At 45.5% G+C, this 24,991-nt stretch overlaps 1 protein-coding gene across 1 annotated transcript in view; it reads left to right on the top strand.

The window, feature by feature from the left end:
• The window catches only part of LOC147098125 (scavenger receptor cysteine-rich domain-containing protein DMBT1-like), a 43,345-nt gene extending 20,004 nt beyond the window's left edge, over window positions 1-23,341 (top strand). The window contains exons 7-16 of the mRNA XM_085971334.1: window positions 1,122-1,436; window positions 12,891-13,208; window positions 13,292-13,369; window positions 13,458-13,775; window positions 13,909-13,948; window positions 14,142-14,260; window positions 15,230-15,337; window positions 19,748-19,858; window positions 22,598-22,729; window positions 23,181-23,341. Of these exons, the coding sequence (XP_085827460.1) occupies window positions 1,122-1,436; window positions 12,891-13,208; window positions 13,292-13,369; window positions 13,458-13,775; window positions 13,909-13,948; window positions 14,142-14,260; window positions 15,230-15,337; window positions 19,748-19,858; window positions 22,598-22,729; window positions 23,181-23,341 (1,700 nt within the window). The remainder of the gene's footprint in view (window positions 1-1,121; window positions 1,437-12,890; window positions 13,209-13,291; window positions 13,370-13,457; window positions 13,776-13,908; window positions 13,949-14,141; window positions 14,261-15,229; window positions 15,338-19,747; window positions 19,859-22,597; window positions 22,730-23,180) is intronic.
• The last annotated feature ends 1,650 nt before the right edge of the window (window positions 23,342-24,991 follow it).

The following is a 24,991-nucleotide window of genomic DNA, read 5'->3' as shown; positions in this document are numbered from 1 at the left end:
CTGAGGATGGTAATTTAAAACTGGAGTCTTTGCCGGACAGGAAGCCAATGCAGAGCAGTGAGCACAGGGATGATGGTGAGTGTGACTTGGTGCGGGTCAGGATATCAGAAGTTTTCGGGTGAGCTGAAGGTTATGGAGGGTGCAGGATGGGAGGACGGCGTTTCAGCAGCAGATGGGCCGAGGCAGGGACGGAGATGAGTGATGATACAGAGGTGGAAGTCGGCGGTCTTTGTGACGGAGAGCACGTGGGATTGGAAGCTCAGCTCGGCGGTCAAATGCGGCCGAGTTTGCAAATCAGTTCCATTGTGCAGCATAAAAGTGCAGACAGATGTGCTGGAGATTCACTGGTCTAAGTTCCATTATGTTGTGTATAAGTATGGAAGGATGTTTTGGCATGGACTGGTCTTAGTGTTATTACACAGCATGTGAATGTAGACAGACATTCTGGGCCTGAAATGGTGTAAGTTCCATTATGCTGTACGTACGTTGCATTCTGCAGTATGCAGTGTGCAGCGGAAGTGATAAATAAAGCTGTGGATAAGTCTATAAGCTAGTATTACGGGGGGAGGAATCTGGTGAAATTAACATAAGCCTGAAGATAAAAGAAAGAGGAGGTGTGAGTGAATGTCAGACCAAGGTAACCAATACGGGTAAGATTAACGGTTAGGGAACAGATACACTTATAGAACAGAATTATAAATTGATTGTTAAAAATAAAGTGAGTAGCACAATTAATAAAAACAAATTATATTGGCTGTACATCTATGTGCACAGCATTCCAAACCAAACGGGAGAACTGGAGGCAATAAATCGAACGATGGAGAAATGAATAGAATGTTATCCTGAAAGGATTAGGGGAAGTGGGGTGGGAGGAGGTTAGTGTGGAGCATGAATACCGGGTTGGACCCTTTGGGCCGAATGGCCTGACTCTGTGCTGTACATTCTGTATAATTCTATGTAATATGTAAGTGCAGACAGATGTTGCGGGATATAATATCATGTACCTGTCACAGACACATATAAAGCACCATTTTTTTAGCTGGAGGAGCAGCAATGTTTGGATTGAGTGATGAGATAAATGTATATTTGAAGTATAATCCTCCTGTATTGTTCTCTAACAGAACACGTGCAGTTAAGGCTGTCCGGCGGTGCAAGCCCATGTGCTGGGCGAGTGGAGGTTTATTACAATGGGACCTGGGGCTCAGTTTGTGATGATTCCTGGGACCTGGCCGACGCTAACGTGGTTTGCAAACAGCTGCGTTGCGGAAATGCGGTGGATGTGGAACTTCCTGCTGCTTGTGGACAAAGTTCAGGCCCAGTTTGGTTGGATGAACTGCACTGTTCGGGAAACGAATCGTTTCTGTGGGAATGTCCCTCAGCGCCGTGGGGTAAACACGACTGGAGTCATAAAGAAGATGTGAGGGTGGTGTGTTCAGGTAAGGGAGCTTTCTATCTGCTCATTTCTGCAGGGTTATATGCGAGGCTTTACTCGGGAGGTTTTACACAGAATCTACAGCACAGAAACCGGCCATTTGACCCAAATGGTCTGTGCGATATCTTTGCTCCGCACGTGCCTCCTCACTCCGTACTTCATCTAACTCTATCTCCATATCCTTTTGTTCATTCTCCCTCATGTACATATCTAGCTTCAACTAAAAGCATCTACGCTATTCGCCTCAACTACTCTATGTGGTAGCAAGTTCCACATTCTAACCACTCTCTGGGTAAAGAGGTTTCTCCTGAATTCCCTGTTGGACAAGCGGCTATTTTATATACAGGTAACCTTGTTCTGGACTCCCCACAATTGGAAACATCTTCTCTATGTCCACCTACCTATTCCCTTCATAATTTTAAAGACCTCTTTGAGGACACCCTTCAGCCTTCTCTTTTCTAGAGAAAAGAGCCGCAGCCTATTCAGTCTTATTTGATAGTTCTAAACTTTGTGTTCTGGTATCATTTTTGCAACTCATTTTTTGCTCTTTCTGCAGTGCTTGTGTATCCTTTTTTAGACCAGTATACTATACATTACTCTAAGTGGGTTCTAAACCAAGTTTCCATACAAGTTTTAAAGTAATTTCAAAAATAACAACAGAAAATGCTGGAAAAACTCAGCAGGCCAGGCAACATCCATGGAGAGAGAAATAGAGTCAACGTGTCAGGCCGAAACCCTTTGTCAAGACTGAAAAAGCCCAGGAAATGAAACACATTAAAAGGCCAGGCTGGGAGAGAGCAAAAGAGAAGTGAAGAGACATTAAGAGGTATTGAAAACGAGACGAGATGGTGATAGGACTACTGGAGACAAAAGACGGCTCTAGATTAGGTGTGAAATGCGCTGGCAGAATGGGAGGCAGCTGCCATGTGGGAGAGAGAAAAAGGGGGGAGGGCCAAAACAAAGATGTGGATAAAATATAAGTTAAAATGTAATGGGGGCCGAGGTTATGATCTGAAATTGTTGAACTCGATATTGAGTCTGGAAGGCTGTAAAGTGCCTAATCAGATGATGAGGTGCTGTTCCTCGAGCTTATGCTGAGCTTCCGTGGAACAATACAAGTGCCCGAGTACAGTGAGGTCTGAGTGGGAATGGAGCGGTGAATTAAAATGACAGGCGACAGGAAGCTCGGGGTCACCTTTATGGACAGAACGGAGGTGTTCCACAAAGCGGTCACTGAATGTGCGTTTGGTCTCCCCAATGTAGAAGAGACCACATCGTGAGCAGCAAATACAGTATACTAGATTGCAAGAAGTACAAGTAAATCATTGTTTCAGCTGGAAGGGCTGTTTGGGGCCCTGGACAGTGGGAAGGGGGGAGCTATAAGGGCAGGTGTTGCATCTCCTGCGCATGCACAGGATGGTGTCGAGCGAAGGGGAATGGGTGCGGGCGGTTATAGAGGAGTGGACTAGAGTGTCTCGGAGGGAGCTGTCCCTATGGAATGCTGAAAGGGGAGGGGAGGGGAAGATGCATTTGGTGGTGGGATCACGTTGGAGGTGGCAGAAATGGCGGAGGTTGATTCATTGAATGTGGAGGCTGGTGGGGTAAAAGGAGAGGACAAGGGAAGCCTATCGTGGTTCCGGGAGGGAGGGGCAGGGGTGAGGGCAGAAGTGCGGGAGATAGAATGGACACGGTCGAGGGCCGTGTCAACCAAGGTAGAGGGGAATCCTCGGTTGAGGAAAAAGGTTCTGCTGCCATGACATTGGCTGTCTCCATTTCACTGCTCCCCTCACTAACTCCAACCTACATCCCACTGAAATTGCAGCACTCCATTCTCTAAACCAACTCTGACATGCCATTAAACCTACTGACAAGGGTGGTGCTGTTGTTGTTTGGCCAACTGACCTCTACCTAGCGGAAGCTGAATGCCAACTATCCGACACCTCATCCCACCTCCACCTGGACCATGACCCCACTACCGAACACCAATCCATCTTTTCCAAGACCGTCACTGACCTCATCTACTCTCGAGATCTTCCCCCAGCGGCCACCAACCTCATAGTTCCCCATCCCTGCACAGCCCGCTTCTACCTCCTTCCCAAGATCCACAAACAGGACTGCCCTGCTAGACCCATTGTTTCAGCCTGTTCTTGCCCCACGGAACTTATCTCTTCCTATCTCGACTCTATCTTTTCTCCACTTGTCCAGTCTCTTCCCACCTACATCCGCGACACTTCTGATGCTCTCCGCCACTTTAACATTTTGCAGTTTCCTGGCCCCAACCACTTCCTTTTCACCATGGACGTACAATCCCTCTACATTTCCATCCCCCACCAAGATGGCCTGATGGCACTCCGCTTCTTCCTTGAACAGAGTCCCGACCATTCCCCATCCACCACCACCCTACTCTGACAGGCTGAACTTGTTCTCACATTGAACAACTTCTCTTTTGACTCCACTCATTTCCTCCAAATCAAAGGTGTTGCTATGGGTACCCTCATGGGTCCTAGCTATGCCTGCATTTTTGTGGGATATGTGGAACACGCTTTGTTCCAGTCCCACTCGGGTTCCCTTCCTCACCTCTTTTTCCGGTACATTGATGAATGTATCGGTGCCGTTTCCTGCTCTCGCCCTGAGCTACACAATTCCATTCACTTTGCCTCCAATTTCCACGCTTCTCTCACCTTCACATGGTCCATCTCTGACTCTTCCCTTCCCATTTTGGAAGGGGAAGGTGAACAGCCAGTTGTAATGGTGCATATAGGTACCAACGATATAGCTAAAAAACGGGATGAGGTCCTAAAAGCTGAATATAGGGAGTTAGGAGGTAAATTTCAAAAATAGGGCCTCAAAGGTAGTAATCTCAGGATTGCTACCGGTGCCACGTGCTAGTCAGTGTAGAAATAGATAAATACATGGCTAGAGGAATGGCGCAAGGGGGAGGGATTCAAATTCCTGGGACATTGCAACCGGCTCTGGGGGAGGTGGGACTAGTACAAACTGGATGGTTTGCACCTGGGCAGGACCGGGACTGATGTCCTAGGGGGATTGTTTGCTAGTGCTCTAGGGGAAGGTTTAAACTAAAATGGCAGGGGGTTGGGAACGTGAGCAGGGAGGCAGATGAAAGGGGAACAATGATAGAAGCAAAAGACAGGAAGGAGACAAGCAAAGGTGGCAGTCAGAGAAATCAAGGGTTTAAACCAAACATGGCCACAGTAAATAATAATTCTAAAAGGTCTAAGAGTGTTTAAAAAACAAGCCTGAAGGCTTTGTCTCTTAATGCGAGGAGCATTCGTAATAATGTGGATGAATTAGCTGCGCAAATAGAGGTAAATGGATATGATATGATAGGGATTACGAAAACATGGCTCCAGGGTGTCCAAGACAGGGAATGCAACATCCAGGCATATTCAATATTCAGGAAAGACAGGCAAAAATGAAAAGGAGGTGGGGTAGCATTGCTGGTAAGAGGGCATTAACACAATTGTAAGGAAGGATATTAGCTCTGATGATGTGGAATCTGTATGGGTAGAACTGAGAAATACCAAGGAGCAGAAAACGTTAGTGGGAGTGGTAGACAGTCCCCCAAACAGTAATGCGAACGTTGGGGATGGCATAAAATGGGAAATTAGAGAAGCGTGCAATAAGGGCACAGCAGTTATCATGGGAGACTTTAATCTACATATAGATTGGGCTAACGAAATAAGTAACAATACTGTGGAGGAGAAATTCCTGGAGCGTATACGGGATGCTTTCCTGGACCAATATGCCGAGGAACCAACTAGAGACAAGGGCATCTTAGACTGCGTACTATGTCATGAGAAAGGATTAATTAGCAATCTTGTTGCGCTAGGCCCCTTGGGGAGGAGCGATCAAAATGTGATAGAATTCTTCATTAAGATGGAGAGTGAAGTAGTTGACTCAGAGACTAGTGTCCTGAATTTAAATAAATGAAACTACAATGATATGAGTTGCGAGCTGGGTAGGATTGATTGGGTGGATAGGCAATGGCAAACATTCAAAGATCGCACGGATGAACTACAGAATTTGTTCATCCCTGTTTGGCATAAAAATAAAACAAAAAAGGTGACTCAACAGTGGGTAACAAGGGAAATTAGGGATAGCATAAGATCCAAGGAGAGGACATACAAATTGGCCAGAAAAAGCAGTAAACCTGAGGATTGGGAGCAGTTTAGGGTTCAGCAAAGGAGGAAAAAGGGATTAATCAAGAGGGGGAAATAGAGTATGAGAGTAAGCTTCAGTGAACATAAAAACTGACTGTAAAAGCTTTTATAGATATGTGAAGAGAAAAAGATTGGTGAAGTCAAACATAGGTCCCTTGCCATCAGAATCAGGGGATTTTTTAATGGGGAACACAGAAATGGCAGATCAATTAAATACATACATTGGTTCTGTTTTCAGAAAGGAGGACAAAAATAACCTCCAAGAGATGTCGGCGAACATAGGTTCTAATGAGAAGGAGGAACTGAATGAAATCGGTATTTGTAGGGAAATGGTGTTAGGGAAATTGATGCGATTGAAGGCCAATAAATGCCCAGGGCCTGATCATCTACATCCTAGGGTACTTAAGGAAGTGGCCCTAGAAATAGTAGATACAATGCTGGTCATCATCCAAAATTCTATAGACTCTGGAACAGTTCCCATGGATTGGAGGGTAGCTAATGTTCCCCCACTGTTCAAAAAAGGTGGTAGAGAGAAAACGGGGAATTATAGACCGGTAAGCCTGACATCAGTAGTAGGGAAAATGCTAGAGTCCATTATAAAAAATGTAATAGTAGAGCACTTGGAAAACAGTGACAAGATCGGGCAAAGTCAACATGGATTTACAAAAGGTAAATCGTGCCTGACGAATCTACTGGAATTTTATGAGGATGTAACTGGTAGAATAGATAAGGGAGAACCAGTGGATGTGGTGTATTTGGACTTTCAGAAGGCTTTTGATAAGGCCCCGCATAAGAGATTAGCATATAATGTTAAGGCACATGGGATTGGGGGCAAGGTACTGACGTGGACAGATGACTGGTTGGCAGACAGGAAGCAAAGAGTTGGATAAACGGGTTTTTTTCTGAGTGGCAGGTTGTGACAACTGGGGTACTGCAGGGATCGGTCCTAGGACCCCAGCCATTCACAATATATATTAATGATCTAGACGAGGAAACTAGATGTAATATCTCCAAGTTTGCAGACGGCACAAAGCTGGGTGGGTGTGTGTGCTGTGAGGAGGGTGCCGAGAAACTCCAGCATGTTTTGGACAGATTTGGTGATTGGGCAGATGCATGGCAGATGCAGTATAATGTGGATAAATGCGAGGTTATCCACTTCGGTGGCAAAAACAGCAAGGCAGATTAATGTCTGAACGGCAATAGTTTGGGAGAAGTGGAAGTGCAACGAGAGCTGGGCGTCCTTGTGCACCAGTCGCTGAAGGTAAGCATGCAGGTGCAGGAGGTGGTTGAGAAGTCAAATGGTATGTTGGCCTTCGTAGCGAGAGGGTTTGAGTACAGGAACAAGGATGTATTGCTGCAGTTGTACAGGGCATTGGTGAGTCCACACCTTGACTATTGTGTGCAGTTTTGGTCGCCTTATCTGAGGAAGGATGTTCTTGCCATGGAGGGAGTGCAGCGAAGATTCACCAGACTGACACCTGGGATGGCAGGAATGACGTATGAGGAGAGATTGGGTCGATTGGGCTTATACTTGCTGGAGTTTAGAAGAATGACAGTGGATCTCATTGAAACTTATAAAATTCTAACAGGACTAGACAGACTAGATGCAGGAAGGATGTTCCCGATGGCGGGGGAATGCAGAACCAATTGTCACAGTCTAAGGATAAGGGGGAAGCCATTTAGGACAGAGCTGAGGAGGAATTTCTTCACCCACAGAGTGGTGAACCTGTGGAATTCTCTACCACAGAAGGCAGTAGAGGCCAATTCATTAAATATATTGAAGAAGGTGTTAGATATATTTCTTAAGGCTAAAGGGATCAAGGGATATTGGGAGAAGGCAGGGACAGGGTACTGAGTTTGGATGATCAGCCATGATCTCATTGAATGGCGGAGCAGGCTCGAGGGGCCGAATGGCCTACTTCTGCTCCTATCTTCTATGTTTCTATGTTTCTTCCTCGACTTCTCCGTTTCCATCTCTGGGGATAGGTTATTGACCAACATTCACTACAAGCCCACTGACTCCCACAGCTACGTGGACTACACTTCCTCTCACTCCGACTCCTGTCAGGACTCTATACATTCTCCTAGTTTCTCCATCTCCCCTGCATCTGCTTCGTCGATGCCACCTTCCACACCAGTGATTCCGACATGCCTTCCTATTTCCTCAACCGAGGATTCCCCTCTACCATGGTTGACACAGCCCTCGATCATGTCCATTCTATCACCGCACATCTGCCCTCATCCCTGCCCCTCCCTCCCGGACCCACGATAGGTTTCCCCTTGTCCTCACCTTTCACCCCACCAGCCTCCACATTCAACGGATCATCTTCCGCCACCTCCAACATGATCCCACCACCAAATGCATCTTCCCCTCCCCTCCCCTTTCAGCATTGAGTAGTGACCACTCCCTCCAAGACACCCTAGTCCACTCCTCTATCACCCCCAGCACCCCTTCCCCTTTGCCCGGAACCTACCCGTGCAAGCACAGGAGATGCAACACCTGCCCTTATACCTCCCCCCTTCCCACTGGCCAGGGCCCCAAACACCCCTTCCAGGTGAAACAGCGATTTATTTGTACTTCTTGCAAACTAGTATAATGTATTCGCTGCTCACGATGTGGTCTCCTCTACATTGGGGAGACCAAACGCGGATTGGGTGACCGCTTTGCAGAATACCTCCGTTCAGTCCATAAGGATGACCCCGAGCTTCCGGTCGCCTGTCCTTTTAATTCACCGCCCCATTCCCACTCAGACCTCGGCCCCCATTACATTTTTACTTATATTTTTTATCCATATCTTTGTTTTGGCCCTCCCCCTTTTTTTCTCTCCCACATGGCAGCTGTCTCCCATTCTGCCAGCACATTTCACACCTAATCTAGAGCTGTTTATTTTCTCCACTATTCCTATCACCATCTCGTCTCCTTTTGAATAATGCTTAATGTTTCATCACTTCTCTTTTGTTCTCTCCCAGCCTGGCCTTTTAATGTGTTTCATTCCCTGTGTTTTTTCAGACTTGACAAAGGGTTTTGACCTGAAACGTTGACTCTATTTCTCTCTCCATGGATGTTGCCTGGCCTGCTGAGTTTTTCCAGCATTTTCTGTTGTTATTTCGGATTTCCAGCATCTATAGTATTTTGCTATCGTTTAAAGTAATGTCCTTGCTTTTCAATTAAATTCCACTTGAATTGAACCTCCTTGCTTTGTTTGCGTTCTTATGCCCTTGTTAACTTCCATTGCTAGTTTTAATTATTAGTTTAAGTGTATCTTTTGTTCCTCTATCCCAATTGAGCGTTTATTTTCCAAAGATTTTGTGGCCTCCTTATGCTGCTTATGCAAATGCACGACCTAACACTTACTGATATAAAAATTAATTTACCATTTACACGCCCATTCTGCAAGTTTATTAATATCTTCTAATATTTTGTTGCAATCTTCCTCGGTATTAACTATAGCCCCCAGATTGGTGTACTCCATTTATTTAAAATTGTACTTCCAAATCCCAAGTCCAAATCGTTTATGTAAATGATGAACAGCAGCAGTCCCTGCACCGATCCTTGGGGAACACCAGTTCTGAGCTTCCACCAGTCTGATAAATACCTTTAACCCCAACTATCTGTTTTCTGTTTTGTAGCCAGGTAGCTATCTATTCTGCTACTTGTCCTCTGACTCCACATCGCCTGACCTCAGTCCTGTTTCTATGACGCGCTAACGTATCGAAGACCTTTTTCAAATCCACGTATATTGCACCCACCACATTACCCTTGTCTATATTTTCTGTAACTTCTTCATTAATTCAATAACGTTGGTAAAGCATGACTTTCTCTTTGAAATCCATGTTGGTTATTCTTTATTACATATAAAAGCAAAACACTGTAGTTGCTGGATATCTGAAATAAAAACAGAAAATGCTGGAAATATTATGCAGGTCAGGCAGCATCTTTGGTGACACTGACAGAGTTAACGTTTGAGATCGATGGTTTTTCATCAGAACTGGAAAAATATGTAACAGGTTTTTAAGCAAGTACAGTAGTGGGAAAGCTGGGAGTGGAGCAAAGAACATACGCAAAGTCAGGGGAGAATAAATGACAAAACTGGTGATGGTGCCAAGCAAAAGCAGATGGTAATGGGACAAGTAAAGAAACTAAAGTTGGGTCTAGTGGAGGTGTAAATGGGAACCGCAGAATCATCATCAATGGCTGCCATCTGAAAAAATTACAGCAAAGTTATGTTCTGAAATTGTTTAACTCAATTTTGAATCTGGAAGGCTGTAATGTGTCTAATCAATTGATGAGGAGCTGTTCCTTGAGCTGACATCGAACTTTCAATTTCAGCCCTTGCTGTGTTTTCACTATCCGGTCTGACCCCATATGATCAGCATCCCATATGCCCCTAACTCAGTGAATTTCGAGATCGGCACAATGCTGCACTAATCTTCCATCACCATCACCTCCGTGCCCACTTATCTGGCCAGAATCTGCCCCCGCACAGTGGATGCTTCCTACCATCTTCAGAATTCTCGTTCCCCCTATACCCGTTGCTCTGGCCTCCTACCGTCTCTAGTTCCTTTCATTGGGAACTGCCAACGTGACATCGGCTGTCTCAGTTTCTCTGCTCCACTCACTCACTCTAATCTACCTCCCTCTGACATTGCAGCGATCCATTCTCTTGTATCTAATCCTAATATTGTCATTAAACCAGCTGGCAAGGGTGGCGCTGCTGTTGATTGGCGAACCGACCTCTAACTTGTAGAGTCTGAACGCCCAGTCTCTGAAGCCACCTCGTACCTCCCCGTGGACCAAGACCCCACCACCGAACATCAAGCCATTGTTTGAAAGACGGTCGCCGACCGCATCTTCCCTCAATGGCCTCCAACTTCATAGACCCCCAACCCCACACAGCCCGATTCTACCTCCACCCCAAGATCTACAAACAGGACTGCCCTGGTAGACCCAATGTTTCAGCCTGTTCTCGCCCCATGGAAATGATTCCTTCCTATCTCGACTTTTTTTCTCAACTTATCCAGCCTCTTCACACCTGCATCCATGAATCTTCTGACACCTTCCACTACTTGAACAGCTTCCAGTTTCCTGGCACTACCGATCTGCTTTTCGCCATGGACTCTACACATCCATCCCCCACCAGGACAGCCTGAATATTCTCAGCTTCTTCATTGAATGGTGGGTCAACCAGTCACCATCCACCACCATTCTCCCCTGCCTGGCTGAAAATGTTCTCACATTGAACAACGTCTCATTTGACTCCACTCACTTCTTCCAAATAAATGGCTTTGCTATGGGAAGCCGTATGTATCCTAGCTGTGCTTGTCTTTTCGTGGGATATGTGGAACATTCTTTGTTCCATTCTTACTCAGGCCCCATCCCTCACATCTGATTCTGGAACGTTGATGACTGTATCGATGCCATTTCCTCCTTTTGTGCCGAACTGGCAAATGTCATCAACTTTGTGAGCAATTTCCAGCGCTACCTGGCCTTCACATGGTCAATCTGAGACTCTTCCCTTCCTCGACATCTCTCTCTCCATTTCTGGGGATAGGCTAACAACCAATATCTGCTATAAGCCTACTGACTCCCACAGCTAACTTAACTACATTTCCTCCCAGGCTGCTTCCTGGAAGGATTCTATTCCATTCTCCCAGTTTCTCCATCTCCATCGCATCTGTTCTGATGATGCCACCTTCCATCCTAGTGTTTCCGATATGTCTTCCTTTTTCCTCAACCGAGGAGTCCCCTCCACCATGGTTGAAAGGGCACTCGAACTGTCCTTTCCATTGCCCGTACCTCTGCTCTCACCCCATTCCTCCCTCGCAGAACCACGATATGGTTCCCCTTGTCTTTACCTTCGACCCCACCAGCCTTCGCATTCAACAGATCAACCTCCAACATTTCTGCCACTTCCAGCATGTTCCCACCACCAAACACATGTCCCCTCCCCTTTCAGCATTCTGAATGGACCGTTGCGTCTGCGACACCCTGGTCCACTCCTCAATCACCCCCAACACCCCATCGCCTTCCCACAGCACCTTCCCATGCAAGCGCAGGAGAATCAATAGCTGCCATTTTACCACTTCCCTTCCCACCATCCAGGGCTCCAAACACTCCTTCCAGGTGGAACAGCGATTTACTTGTACTTCTTTAAATTTAGTATTGAGCATTCGCTGCTCACGATGCGGTCCCCTCTACATTGGGGAGGCCAAACGCAGATTGGTGTTCGCTTTGTGGAACACCTCCATTCAGTCTGCAAGCTGACACCAAGCTTCCAGTGACCTGTCATTTTTATTCTTTGCCCCCCTCCCACTCTGACCTCGCTGTCTTCAAACTCCTACACCAGTCCATGAAGCTCAATGTAAACTCGAAGAAGAAGCACTTCATCTTTCGGTAAGGAAATTTACAGAGTTCAGGACTCAACATTAAGTTCAGCAATATCAGATCATAACCTCTGCCCAAATGTTTTCGTGCAGTAGCGATTGCTGATGATTCTGTTATTCCTATTAATACCTCCTCTGGACACATCTTTTGTTTCTTTTGCCCCATTACCATCTCCTTTTGCCTTGCACCATCATCCCTTTTGGCTCTCAAACTCTCCTGCCTTCCACTCTATCACAGACCTTCCCTTTTGTTCTTTCTCTCCTCCCCAATTTCCCGCTCCTGTACTTGCTTAAAAACCTGTTCCAACTCCAGCATTTTCCAGATCTGACGAAAGGGTCATCGTCCTGAAACATTAACTCTGTTTCTCTCTCCACAGATGCTGCCTGACCTGCTGAGTATTTCCAGCACTTTTTGTTTTTATTTCAGATTTTCAGCATCCACAGTGTTTTGCGTTTGTATTTTGTTTCTGTCCTTGTCCCATTATCATCTCCTTTTGCCTCGCACCATCATCCCTTTTGTCTCTCAATCTCTCCTGCCTTCCACCCTATCACTGACTTTCCCTTTTGTTCCTTCCTCCCCTCCCCAATTTCCCGCTCCTGTACTTGCTTAAAACCTGTTACATCTCTAACTTTATTCAAGTTCTGACGAATGGTCATCGTCCTGGAAATCGAATTCGGTTTCTCTCTCCGCAGATGCTGCCTGACCTGCTGAGTATTTCCAGAATGCTCTGTTTTTATTGTTTGTTTTATTTTCGATTTCTAGCTGTATTTCTATTAAATTTCTGAAATAATTATCGACACCAGTGACCACAGCCGGTACAACATGTGTTGTGCAGTATGAACACAGAGAGTGATCAATCGAAACACCTGGATATTTCTTGTTTCATTGACAGAGCACAAAGAGATACGACTGGTGAATGGAAAGCATCGCTGTGAGGGAAGAGTGGAAGTGTTCTACAATGGGACCTGGGGAACAGTGTGCTCAGATAAACTGGATCGGCATGATGCAGAAGTGATCTGTAAACAGTTACAGTGCGGCCCCCTCACATCTATTGATTATGATACTCGGATATTCGGAGCGGGATCTGGACCCATTTGGCTCGATGCGATGGAGTGTGATTCGGACGAATCCTTCCTTTGGCAGTGTCAGACAGACCCGTGGGGGGAACACAACTGTGATCACAGGGAGGATGCAGGTGTTGCTTGTTCAGGTAACACAAGGAACCTCTCAATGTGCGGGTGTCATTTCAAACATTGCTGTCCAATACAGTCAGCATATTTCTCTTCTCAACAGAAGTCAAACTGCCGAAGAGATCCCACAGTTCAAGGGTCTGCATTCGAGAATCTGGTTCTAAACATAAACATTCATCAGGTGCTTCCTCCCCTTCATTATACCAACTATCTGACTTGTATTCCAGGCTTGTACTAAATAAATAACAATCAATGATTCTCTTTGATAGACTCGGGACAACCGTTGCGCCTGGTTGGAGGCAACACCAATTGCTCCGGCAGAGTGGAGATATTGTCCAATAACAGCTGGGGCACGGTGTGTGATGACTCCTGGGATATGGCCGATGCCAATGTTGTCTGCAGACAGCTGGGTTGCGGCTCCGCTCTATTGGCCGCAGGAGGGGCCGCCATGGCCCAGGGTGCTGGTCTTATCTGGCTGGATGAGGTGAAGTGCACCGGAAGTGAATCCTTTCTGTCCGACTGTCGTTCCTCACCGCCAGGTCAGCATGACTGTGATCCCAAGGAACATGCCAGTGTGATTTGTTCCGGTAAGGGTCGCAGGGGTTTCCTCGTTCTGTGATCATTACTCATGGATTTCGCAAATTAATAACAACGTTTATATTTTTAATATAAAACCTAATGTTTGAAGTTCATGAAATGTTTGTACAATATATTCCACAGAACTCGATTTGCCTCCTGCTGCTTCTCCTTCCACACCTGCAGCTACTTATCATTATTAGTACTATTATTAGTATTGATGTTAGCGATCGTATTAGTGGTATTGGTGTTATTGAGATTTTCTTGATTTTGTTAATTTCTGAAGATCACGTGATCGGTTCCAAATTGACTGGAACATTTTTAAAATACAAGGCGGACTGTGTCTGTGTTTTAATCTTTCTGTAATCTTGTGATTAAGGAAAGGGAGGAAAAACCACCTCCTTCCTTGTTGCCATCTGCATAACGCTCGGAGTCCTTCTAATCTGTGAGCTGATCGCACTGATGGCGGTAATACAGAGAAAGGCAACAAGAAGAGGTGAGGCTCATATCTTGCCGCTGAATTAACACTTGATCTCAGATCGCTTCATATCCGGGCGAGTCTCCAGTTCACTACATTTTCCATAGAGTGTCATGTTGTCTTGTTAGCAATAAATCTGAATTAGCTTTTGGCGAAATGTTCCATTCAATGTGCTGCCCGATTTAGTAAAATAGGACATTTAAAATGGAGAGTTATTTAAAGTGTTCACATTCACTGTCCCAGTTCATCAGCCGGTACATGAGATTCCTGAAGAATTTACTTGCTGCAACAATGGGACAGAAAGTTTATTGAACTGTTTAGGCTGTGCGCTCAGTTATTTATTGGTCTGTTGTTCTTCATTTATTCCATTGGGTATCCGTTCCACCCCTTTAGTTTCTGGGTCCGGATGCCCAATCTCGAACTCTCTGACCGGGTTCTGCCCACCATGTTGAGAGGTGACAGTTTTATAGGACTTTCTGCATTCTCTGGTGATTACTCTACATCCCAACACAACTATTCCACTCCTATCTCACCCACCCAACACACTCCTGCTCTGTGTACACAGCAAGGCTCCTCTCACAATGACGGGACATGCCAGAGAACCATCAGCTCGTCACTCGCGCTTCCAAACTGATGCTGTCCGCAGAGATCAGTCAACTTCACCCAGCTTCTCTTCAGCTGAACTCCCCGTGTGGCCCCGTAACCGACCGATCAACTGGAGCTCATTTCTCCTGATACCCCCTCATTCCCTCTTCCCCAGGTCAATACAACTGGCCGCAGTCTGCTGGAGGTGAACATGTGTCTGTACAGAGACACAGACACACACACGGAATCACAAACACAACTAAACTCCTCCACTTTCACGCTAACTGATTCTGTCCCTTGAATATCACTATATCTGTTATTTGGATTTATTCGCTGATGAATTCCTGTGAAACGCGCGTGAAGTGAATCAACATGTTAATCTCCCCGCCCTCCCTCCAACAGGTGCTGTCACTCGCGGTAGGGAGTCACCTGCTGGTTTGTACCAAGCAATTTATGAAGAGATTGAGAATATTCCCCCTAGCGAGGATTCCGCTCAGACCCAGGGTTCAGGTCTGTATTTTCCGTTGATATCGAATCTTCACTGGACAAATGTTGCCTCCCCTTAAATACCCCTTTTAGTGGTGAATGTACTGACTGGACACGATCAGCAGTCCGCTCACTGTCCCCATGTGAAGGAGTCCTATGACAGTGAGAGTGTCTCTGTGTCCATGTGTATAGTGAGAACAGCAATGGTTTGGGAAGATTTCCACTGGTCGGTATTGCTCAAAGAGCGGGTTTATGGTTTGGTTGTAAATAGCGAGCAGAGACGCTGTTTCTATTTCCCACCCGGCTCCACACGGACTCCCTCAGATATCTGTGCCCAGGAATAATAAACCCAGCGGCTGATTGTATTCTTTTACTTTATATTCACTCAAACATGACATGAAGTCACAGATCGATTCACAGAAATCACAGAAATCACAGAAACCTCACAGTACAGATAGAGGCCATTTCGGCCCATCAAGCCTGCACCGACACATATCCCACCCGATCCCCGTAACCCCTACACATATCCCACCCTATCCCCATAACCCCACGTATTTAATCCCCCTAACACTAAGGGTCAATTTTTATCATAGCCAATCAACCTAACCCCGCACATCTTTGGACTGTGGGAGGAAACCGGAGCACCCGGAGGAAACCCACGCAAACACGGGGTGAATGTGCAAACTCCACACAGACAGTCACCCGAGGCCGGATTCGAACCCGGGTCCCTGGCGCTGTGAGGCAACAGTGCTAACCACTATGCCACCGTGCTGCCCATCTTCATTCCTTCACTTATCGCCTTTCCTTTGGCCAGATATTCTGATCCTTACGGGTGTTTACGCGCTGTGTACGCACCCGCAGGGACATCGGAAATGCCGGTTTCACGCATGCACAGCGGATGTGCTGAAAACCAGCTTTTCCGATCAGTCAAGAATGGCCTAGACAGATCCTCCGCCTGCCCTGGAGAAGGGCCTCCGCGGGCAGAGAGTTCCGCTTTCTGGAGACCCTCCGCCCGCAGTAAACCCAAACAATTCTTACACCAGGTAAAAGCAGGCCTGCTTTAACCAGGATAAGAGTATTAAAAAGTAAAACAAAACAATGTTTTCACTCAGTTATCATGTAAAAATACTTTCAAAAAAGGTCAGTTTATTTCTAGCCCCGTAAAAAACTTTAATTATTTTGTTCAAAAAATTTCATTTTTTAAAAAATATTTAACTTTTTGTAATTTCAACTAATTTTCAAAAGGTGATGGCTTATTTTAAAATGTATTTAAAGTTTTACTGTTTCCGGACTGTGTGTCAAGTGTATGAAGGGAGATTTCCTTCTTTGATTGGCTCCCCGGTGCCCACATGGTCCCAGGGACGCTTGCGAACCGCATGTGCCTCTGGGATACGTGGGCCCGGCGCCTTTAGACTTGGAGAGGCCCAGGAGCAGAACTATATTCACCTCGGGAGCCCTCGGTTAGCCCGTGGATATTTTCCAGATCGGCGGCCTCCGCACGCGGGAAGTCTCTGATCAGAAAATATGGCCCAAAATTGGCCTCGAAATTGCAGTTGGAGTCCTGCCACGGGCGAACGACTCTGAACTACAAGAAAAGTAGCCATGATGTGGAGATGCCGGTGTTGGACTGGGGTGGACAAATGTAGGAAGTCACACAACACCAGGTTATAGTCCAACAGCTTTATTTGAAATCACAAACTTTCGGAGCGCTGCTCCTTCGTCAGGTGGATGAAGGAGCAGCGCTCCGGAAGCTTGTGATTTCAAATAAAGCTGTTGGACTATAACCTGGTGTTGTGTGACTTCCTACAAGAAAAGTATGCAGCTACCTGCTGCCTCCAGACCTTTGCTCTGTTCCGCTCCTGGGCCTGCAGGCATCCACATGCGTAAATGCCCCATATCCCAGGGGCGCAAGCGGTTCGCAAGCAGTGTGCCAGTCCAATCAATCTCAATGGGGAATTCCTATTTTGCGTATGGGGATTCCATTTTAGTATGGAGTCTCGGTAACCAGAATGGTCCAGATTTTCTTGGGCCGATGACCGAGTACGCGGTGTGTACGCAGCCGCTAGTGCCCCGCAACCACTGGGTTTCCACGATGAACATGCGCGAAAACTCAGAACATACGATTTGTCAAGTTTCAGCTCGACAGATCCACCGCATCCCCGGAAATGAACATTCGCTGGGGAGAGCTGGGCTATTTACCCAACTACTGCCCAGCGAATGCCCGTGAAATTTACACCTGGTAAAAGCAGCGATAAGGACTTTTTTTTAACAGCGTAAGACTTTAAGTAACTATTAAAATACTTTTAAAATTAGATAAAAATAACAAACCTTTAAAATTAGTTTAGGTTCTTTTAAGCCCCTGTAAAACATTTAAATTTATATTTCGCAAAATTAAACTTTAGCTTTATAAGTTTCATTAAATTGTATTTTAATTCATTTTGAATGTGTAATGATTTGTTTTTATTTAACTGGTGTGTAATTGTCTTTTTTAGGGGATTCCTATCATGATTATGGGGATTCCCCTTTATGATTGGTTGGGCCGGCCCACGTGATCCCAAGGTATTTGCGAAGTGCGTGCGCCCCGGGATACGTGGGCCTTTACACAGGTGTGCGCGGAGAGGCCCAGGAGCGCAAGTGTCCGAATATCCGTGACCATCAGGTCGGTTCGCACTATTCTTGCGGCTCGGAGGCAACCGCCCGCGGGAAGCCTGCGACCGCAAATTGAAAGCGCAGTTTCACACCACTTAAATCAAAATAAATAATCAGAGGTTCCAAATCAGTTAAAATACAATTTAAAACCATTTTTCTTGTAGACTAAATATAAACATTTTTAAAGGGGCAAAAATAAACTAAACTAATTTTAAATATTTACATCACTTTAAAAAATTTATTTCAAGAATTATTTAAACCCTTACGCTGGTAAAAAAAATGCCATACCACTGTTTTTAGCAGGCATAAGGGTTTCGTGGGCATTCGCTGGGCAGCAGTTGGGCAAATAGTCCAACTCTGCACCAGTGAATGTCAATATCCTGCGGATTCCAACGATGTGTAAAACAGAATCTGGACAGATTGCAAGTTCTGGATTGTCGGGCATCACGCGCGGAACCCCGGAACTTGCGGGAAACTTACGATGGTGTGTGTACGCCGTCTTAGGCCACGGAAAATCCGGGATAGGGCTGGAAATTGCAGTTGGAGGCTTCCCGCGGGTGAATGCCTCTGAACCACAAGTAAACTCAGCACCTACCTGCTGCCCCTGGACCTTCGGACATTTGCGCTCCTGGGCCTCCAGGCATATGCCTGTGTAAAGGCCCACGTATCCCAGGAGCACTTGCAAGCGCCCCTGGGATCAGGTGGGCCAGCCCAATAAATCACAAAGGGGGTTCTCATTATTCTTATGGGGATTCAATTTAAAGAAAGACTTGCATTTATATAGCGCCTTTTATGACAACTGGACGCCTCAAAGCGCTTTACAATTAATGAAGTACTTTTAGAGTGCAGTCACTGTTGCAATGTGGAAAATGCGGCAGGCAAGTTACGCACAGCAAGCTCCCACAAACAGCAATGTGATAATGACCGGATAATCTGTTCTTGTTATGTTGATTGAAGGACAAATATTTACATACGGAATCCACGTAAGCATAATAGGAATCCCCTAAAAAATACATTTTAACAAAACTGAAATAAAAGTAAATCATCACATGGTCAAAATTAATTAAAATAAAATGTAATTAAACATTTAAAAGAAAATTAAATATTTTGAAAAATAAATTTAAACTTTTTTCAAGGGGCATAAAATATCGGAAACTAATTTTAAACGTTTATGTATGTTTAAATCATTTAAATAAATGTATTTTACTGTGTATTTAAATGCTTACACTGGTACAAGAAGGCCTTTTACTTCTCTTTTACTTCTTTTGGTTCTTTTATTCTTTTGTCCGATCGCAGCCCTGCCTTCGATCTAGTTCCTTTTCTCTCCAGTTTTGAAGAAGGGTCAAACCCGAAACGTCAACTCAAATTTCTCTCCACGGATGTTGCCTGACTTGCTGAGTTTTTCCAGCATTTTCTGTTGTTATTTCGGATTTCCAACATCTGCAGTATTTTGCTATCGTACAAGAAGGCCTTACTCTTGCTTTTACCAGGTGTAAGTGTTGTGTTCATTCGCTGGGCGGTAGTTGGGCAAAGAGCTGAATCCTGCGCCTGCGAATGTCCATTTCCTGCGGGTGAGCACCATCTGTCAAACAGAATCTTGACAGATTGCAAGCTCTGCGTTTTTGTTCAAGTGCATCACATGTGGAAACACGGAACTTGTGGGACACTTATGATCATGTACGTTGTGTGTATGCGATCATAGGCCCCGGAAAATCCGGTTTATGTTTTCTGCTCCGATATCCTGAACAACCTCTCCAATAACCATCCATTATTTGTGTTTGACAGTTTATGGTTCCACTGACTCCCTCAATCAGATTGAATATTACACCAGTGACGTTTTGGGTGACACTGACCCGGGATCAGAAAATCCTGAAGGGAAGTCCTCCAGTATTCAGGGTGGGTACATTTTTACTTCCTACAATCTCTTTTTTGCACTTCACGCTTTCTACTACCTAAAACCAACAACTAAAGATAAAAAGCTTACTTGCCGATTAATGACACTGACAAGGACCCACAATACCGGACAGTGGATTTGGTTAAAAAATATTGTAGAAATAATTTGGATTTGAAACAAGGTCATGTTAATTTCCCACAATGGATTTTTTTTCCGTTCCTGGATTGGCTGGCAAGGCCAACATTTATTGCCCATCCCTAATTGCCCTTGAGAAGGTGGAGGTGAGATGCCTTCTTGAACCGCTTGAGTCCCTGTGGTGAGGGTATTCCCACAGTGCAGTTACAGAGGGAGTTACAGGATTTTGACCCAACGACGATGAAGGAATGTCGATATATTTCCATGTCAGAATGGTGTGCAACTTGGAGGGAACTTGCAGTAGATGGTGGTCCCAGGTGCCTGCTGGCCTTGTCCTTCTAGGTGGTAGAGGTCGCGGGTTTGGGAGGTACTGCTGAAGACGCCTTGGTGAGTTGCTGCAGTGTATCTTGTAGATGGTACACACTGGAGCCACGGGGCACTGGTGGTGGAGGGAGTGAATCTATAAGGTGCTGGATGGGGTGCCAATCAAGCGGGCTGAATTGTCCTCAATGGTGTTGAGCTTCTTGAGTGTTGCAGGAGCTGCACTCATCCAGGCAAGTGGAGAGTATTCCAGCACACTCCTGACTTGTGCCTTGTAGATGCTGGAAAGGCTTTGGGCAGTCAGGAAATGAGACAGTCGCCGTAGAATACCCAGCCTCTGATCTGCTCTTGTAGTCATAGTATTTATGTGTCTGGTCAATGGTGACACCTTCCATTTCTTTGCTGATGGAGCGATAATGGGCCGGATAGGATTTGTCCTGCATTTTGTGAACAAGTCATACCTGGGCAGTTTTCCACATTGTTGGGTACATGCCAGTGCTGTAGCTGTACTGGGACAGCTTGGCTAGAGGCGTCGCTGGTTCTGGAGCACAGGTCTTCAGCCGGCATGTTGTTAGAGCCCATAGCCTTTGCTGTATCCAGTGCATTCAGCCATTTCTTGATACCACGTGGAGTGAATTGAGTTGGCTGCAGACTGGCTTCTGTGATATTGGGGACCTGAGGAGGAGGCCGATATGGATCATCCACTCGGCACTTCCGGCTGAAGATGGTTGCAAACATTGCAGCCTTGTATTTTTCACTCACGTGCTAAGCTCCACCATCATTGGGGATGGGGATATTGATGAAGCCTCTTCCTCCCATTAGATATTTCATTATCCGCCACCATTCACTACTGGATGTGACAGGACTGCAGAGCTTTGATCTGAACCATTGATTCTGTAAATTCTGTAATCTTGCTGCCCTCAGTGCTTCTTCCAAGTGGTGTCCAACATGGAGGAGTACTGATTCAGCAGCTGAGGGAGGGTGGTAGGTGGTAATCAGCAGCTGGTTTCCTTGCCCAGCTCGACCTGAAGCCATAAGACTTCATGGTGCTGGAGTCAATGTTCAGCACTCCCATTACCACTCCCTCCCGAATGTATAGCACTGTACCGCCACCTCTGGTGGGTCTATCCTGCCGGTGGGACAAGACATACCAAGGGTTGGTGTTGGAGAGGTTACCTAATGGCTTTAATGTATGATTCTGTGAGCATCATATGTCAGGCTGTTGCTTGCTAGTCTGTGGACAGCTCGCACAATTTTGGAACAAGTCCCCAGATGTTCGTGAGCAGGACTTTGCAGTGTTGACTGGGCTGGGTGTGCCGCTGTCATGTCCAAGGGGGATCATGAGCAGGAAACCCCGCTCACTCTCTCTGTACTAACCGACTGTGTTATACACTATTTTCTCTGCTCTGATACCGGAGGTATTACCTGTACTAATGAACTGTACATTATTGTGTCTGACTGCTGGGAGGGCCGGCATTTATGTTCCATCCCTAGTTGCCCTGATAAGGTAGTGGTGGGCCTTCCTCTGAACCACTACAGTCCTTGTAGTGAATGATCCCCCACAATGGTGTCAGTTACCAAATTCCAGGATTTTGTCAATGGGTCGATGAAGGGATTATGTTATCTGCTCCAATGTGCTATCAATCTCCATTTTTTGTGTTTGACAGTTTCTGGTTCCTTTGACTCCCTCAATCAGATCGAATATTACACCAGTGACATTTTGGGTGAAATTGATCCGGGATCAGAAAATCCTGAAGGGAACACCGCCACTATTCAGGGTGGGTAAAAATCCCAATTACTACAAGCATTTGTTGGACTTCACACAGTTTATTACCTAAAACCAACAACTAAAGACATCAGAGCTTACTCGCCGAAAAATGACAGCGCCAAGGATCCGTAGTACTGGACAGTGATTTTAGTTACAAAATGTTGTGGAAATACTTTGGATTTGAAACAAAATCATATCGATTTCCCCCAATGGTATAATGGAAGGAAACATTCAGTTCATTGTGTTTCCTCACACGGCTCTATGGGCCGTGAAATGTGAATTGTGTGTGCAGGTTGGGTGGGTGATTCAATGCGATATTTGTGACTTTAACACGGAGACTAAACTACCTCGACACGACACGGTCCAATCATTCCCCCAGATAACCCCACTTCACCCGAAGACCACATTGGTCCACTCTCCCGCCCTGCAAGGCCCGGGTAGATTGATTTATAATAATATCATTCTGAGTACTCAGTGCTGGCATTTGGTTTCAGTGGAAATCTCTGTTTCCTCCCAGGTCCGGTTCCGGGCGATTATGACGATGTTAAGATTGGAGTCACTGACACTCAGGGCGGTCACTTTCTGCTGGACGGTGCTCCTGATGATCTCCTCACACTCAGAAGTGCCGGCGGTGATCTCTCCACTCTCGGTGAGTTACATCTCTGACATTCCCGCAGTCACCAGCCCTCTGTGTAGGAATGGACTGGCGCTGTTTTAAATTCCCTTTCAATCGGCGGTGACACGGAGCGATGGTTGATTGAAGTCCATGCTGTGATTACAGGAAATGAAGTGTTCTAGAAAAGAGATATTCTAGAAAAGAGATCCTGATGCTGTTCAGTGTGGATTATCTTCCTTGTTAATACTCGCACCAGGAATCATTCCAGTGCTCAAACTGAACCGCCCGATTCTCGGATATTAGATGCACCTCGTCTGCTGTCACCCAGCGGTAAAACACAGCACGGGGGTGTGGGTAGAAAACAATTCTCTTCCACTCACAGACCAGCAAAGTCCAGCCCCTTCACCAAATTGACAGATATATGTGACCCACACTGATGCGGGTTTTACCGCCATCATTAACCCATAATCTGTCTGTCCCACAGTGTACAGCTCTCAGACCCGCACTGATCCCGGTTTACCGGTTCCTTCCACTCCTGGTAACAATGACCATGTTCACTGTGACACGTTCACAACCCCGGACATTCCGCCACCGATGGGCAGTGATTGTGTGGCTGAAAATGTTACATCTACGTCAAGCCGGTAAGAGCAATGTTTTATTATATGTTGCATTGTTTGTGCCCCAGTGCTGGGTGAGTGTCCAGTCCCGGGTGGATTCTACTGTGTGACAATGGGCGGTGTGTTCAACCGTTAGTGATACTGAAACTAGCAGAGAGAACATGCTGTGTATTTACTGTGGAAATAAACACCCCATTATACTGGCTGTAATTAATTCAATTCTGTGATTGTGGGGAGTGTGTTTAACGGCAAATGATACTGAAACTGTCAGAGAGAAGATGTTGTTTATTTATTATTTAAATAAAAGGCTAATTGAAGTGAAGTATCAGAGAGAACATTCTGAGTAGTGAAAAAGACTCCATTTGATTGTATGGTGTGTTGTTGAATTGTTTAATCCTCTTTCTCGCTCTCTCAAGGTGTTTTTTTTTCCTTTCAGAGAGAATTAAGTGGAAAATCCTGGATGCGATATCCCGGGGCGTGTCACAGTGTAGCGGGAAATAACCTGTGTTAAATCTGAGAGAATATCCATTAACTTAACGAACAGTGTGAACATGCTGAATGTGCTTTTCTTCACGATATAAACATCATTTTATTTGATCAATCGCCATGTTAATTTGTTTTGAAATACATAGATTTAGCTTTTGTCTATATTCTGGCTGCGTTCTGCTTAATTAAACATTATGAAACAGGAAGAATGTATTCGGATCATTGCTCTGTCTACAGTAATACTGTAATACACTGCTCTGCGTGGATTAAGCAACTGTGTAAAAGAGATTAAGAACATCTGTTTATTGCTGAAGGTTTTATATGAACTTCATTTTGTAACCGCTTCACTTTTACATCCTCCATTTAAGATTGTTCAGAACCCGCAGGGGGTCAAAGGAATAGTCTGTCTGTTTTATCTCCCTTTATTGTAACTGGTCCCTGCACCGCCATATACTCAATGTACAGAGACTGCTGCAGTCTCCTACTGGAAATGGTGATGTACATTGCGTTGAAAAATAAAAATGCATTTATTAAATATTATTTGAAATCTGTGCCTTTGTCCATGTTCATGTTTTTATTATGTCCCATCAGTAAACACACACCAATCCCTAGATACAGCACAATGTTGTTTTGCTGCACGACACCTGTCCCTGGGAATTCGGCGTATGGCAGGAGACCAGGAGAATCTAATCAGAGTTCCACGGCCACTGTTTTTGGACTTTAATTCTAAAAGCTAAATATTTCAGTTATTCAGCCGCAGGGAGCAATGGTCACTCAATCAGCAAAACGACTGTACCGTGCAGTGTCCGCCAGCAGGTGGCGATGCTTATTCCATCAGTGTGACCACTGCAATGGCAAGTGTCCACCAGCAGAGGGCGAACATTATTATAAATAAAACAGGAAATGCTGGAACCACTCAGCAGGTCAGGCAGCATCTGTGGAAGAGAAAAAGTTAACGTTTCATGTCAGTGATATCTTCAGAAATTTAAAATGTCAGATTAACCGCTTTTAGTAAATAAAGAGCCAGGGAAAAGGGGGCATGAAAAGATCAAAAGGCTGAAGGTCTGTGATAGGATGGAGGGCAGGAGTGATTCAGTGAATCCTCGCTTCCCTCACTCTGATCCATGTCCCTGTGAATTGCAGCATTCCATTCTCTCAGGTACAAACCTGACATTATCATTAATTCTGCTGA

The sequence above is a fragment of the Somniosus microcephalus genome, chromosome 30 (genome assembly GCF_052327205.1).
Source record: "Somniosus microcephalus isolate GS21.2 chromosome 30, FLI_Smic_1.0, whole genome shotgun sequence".
Taxonomy (NCBI): domain Eukaryota; kingdom Metazoa; phylum Chordata; class Chondrichthyes; order Squaliformes; family Somniosidae; genus Somniosus; species Somniosus microcephalus.
Note: the sequence above shows the minus strand (reverse complement) of the source record. Positions and strands in the feature narration are given on the sequence as shown.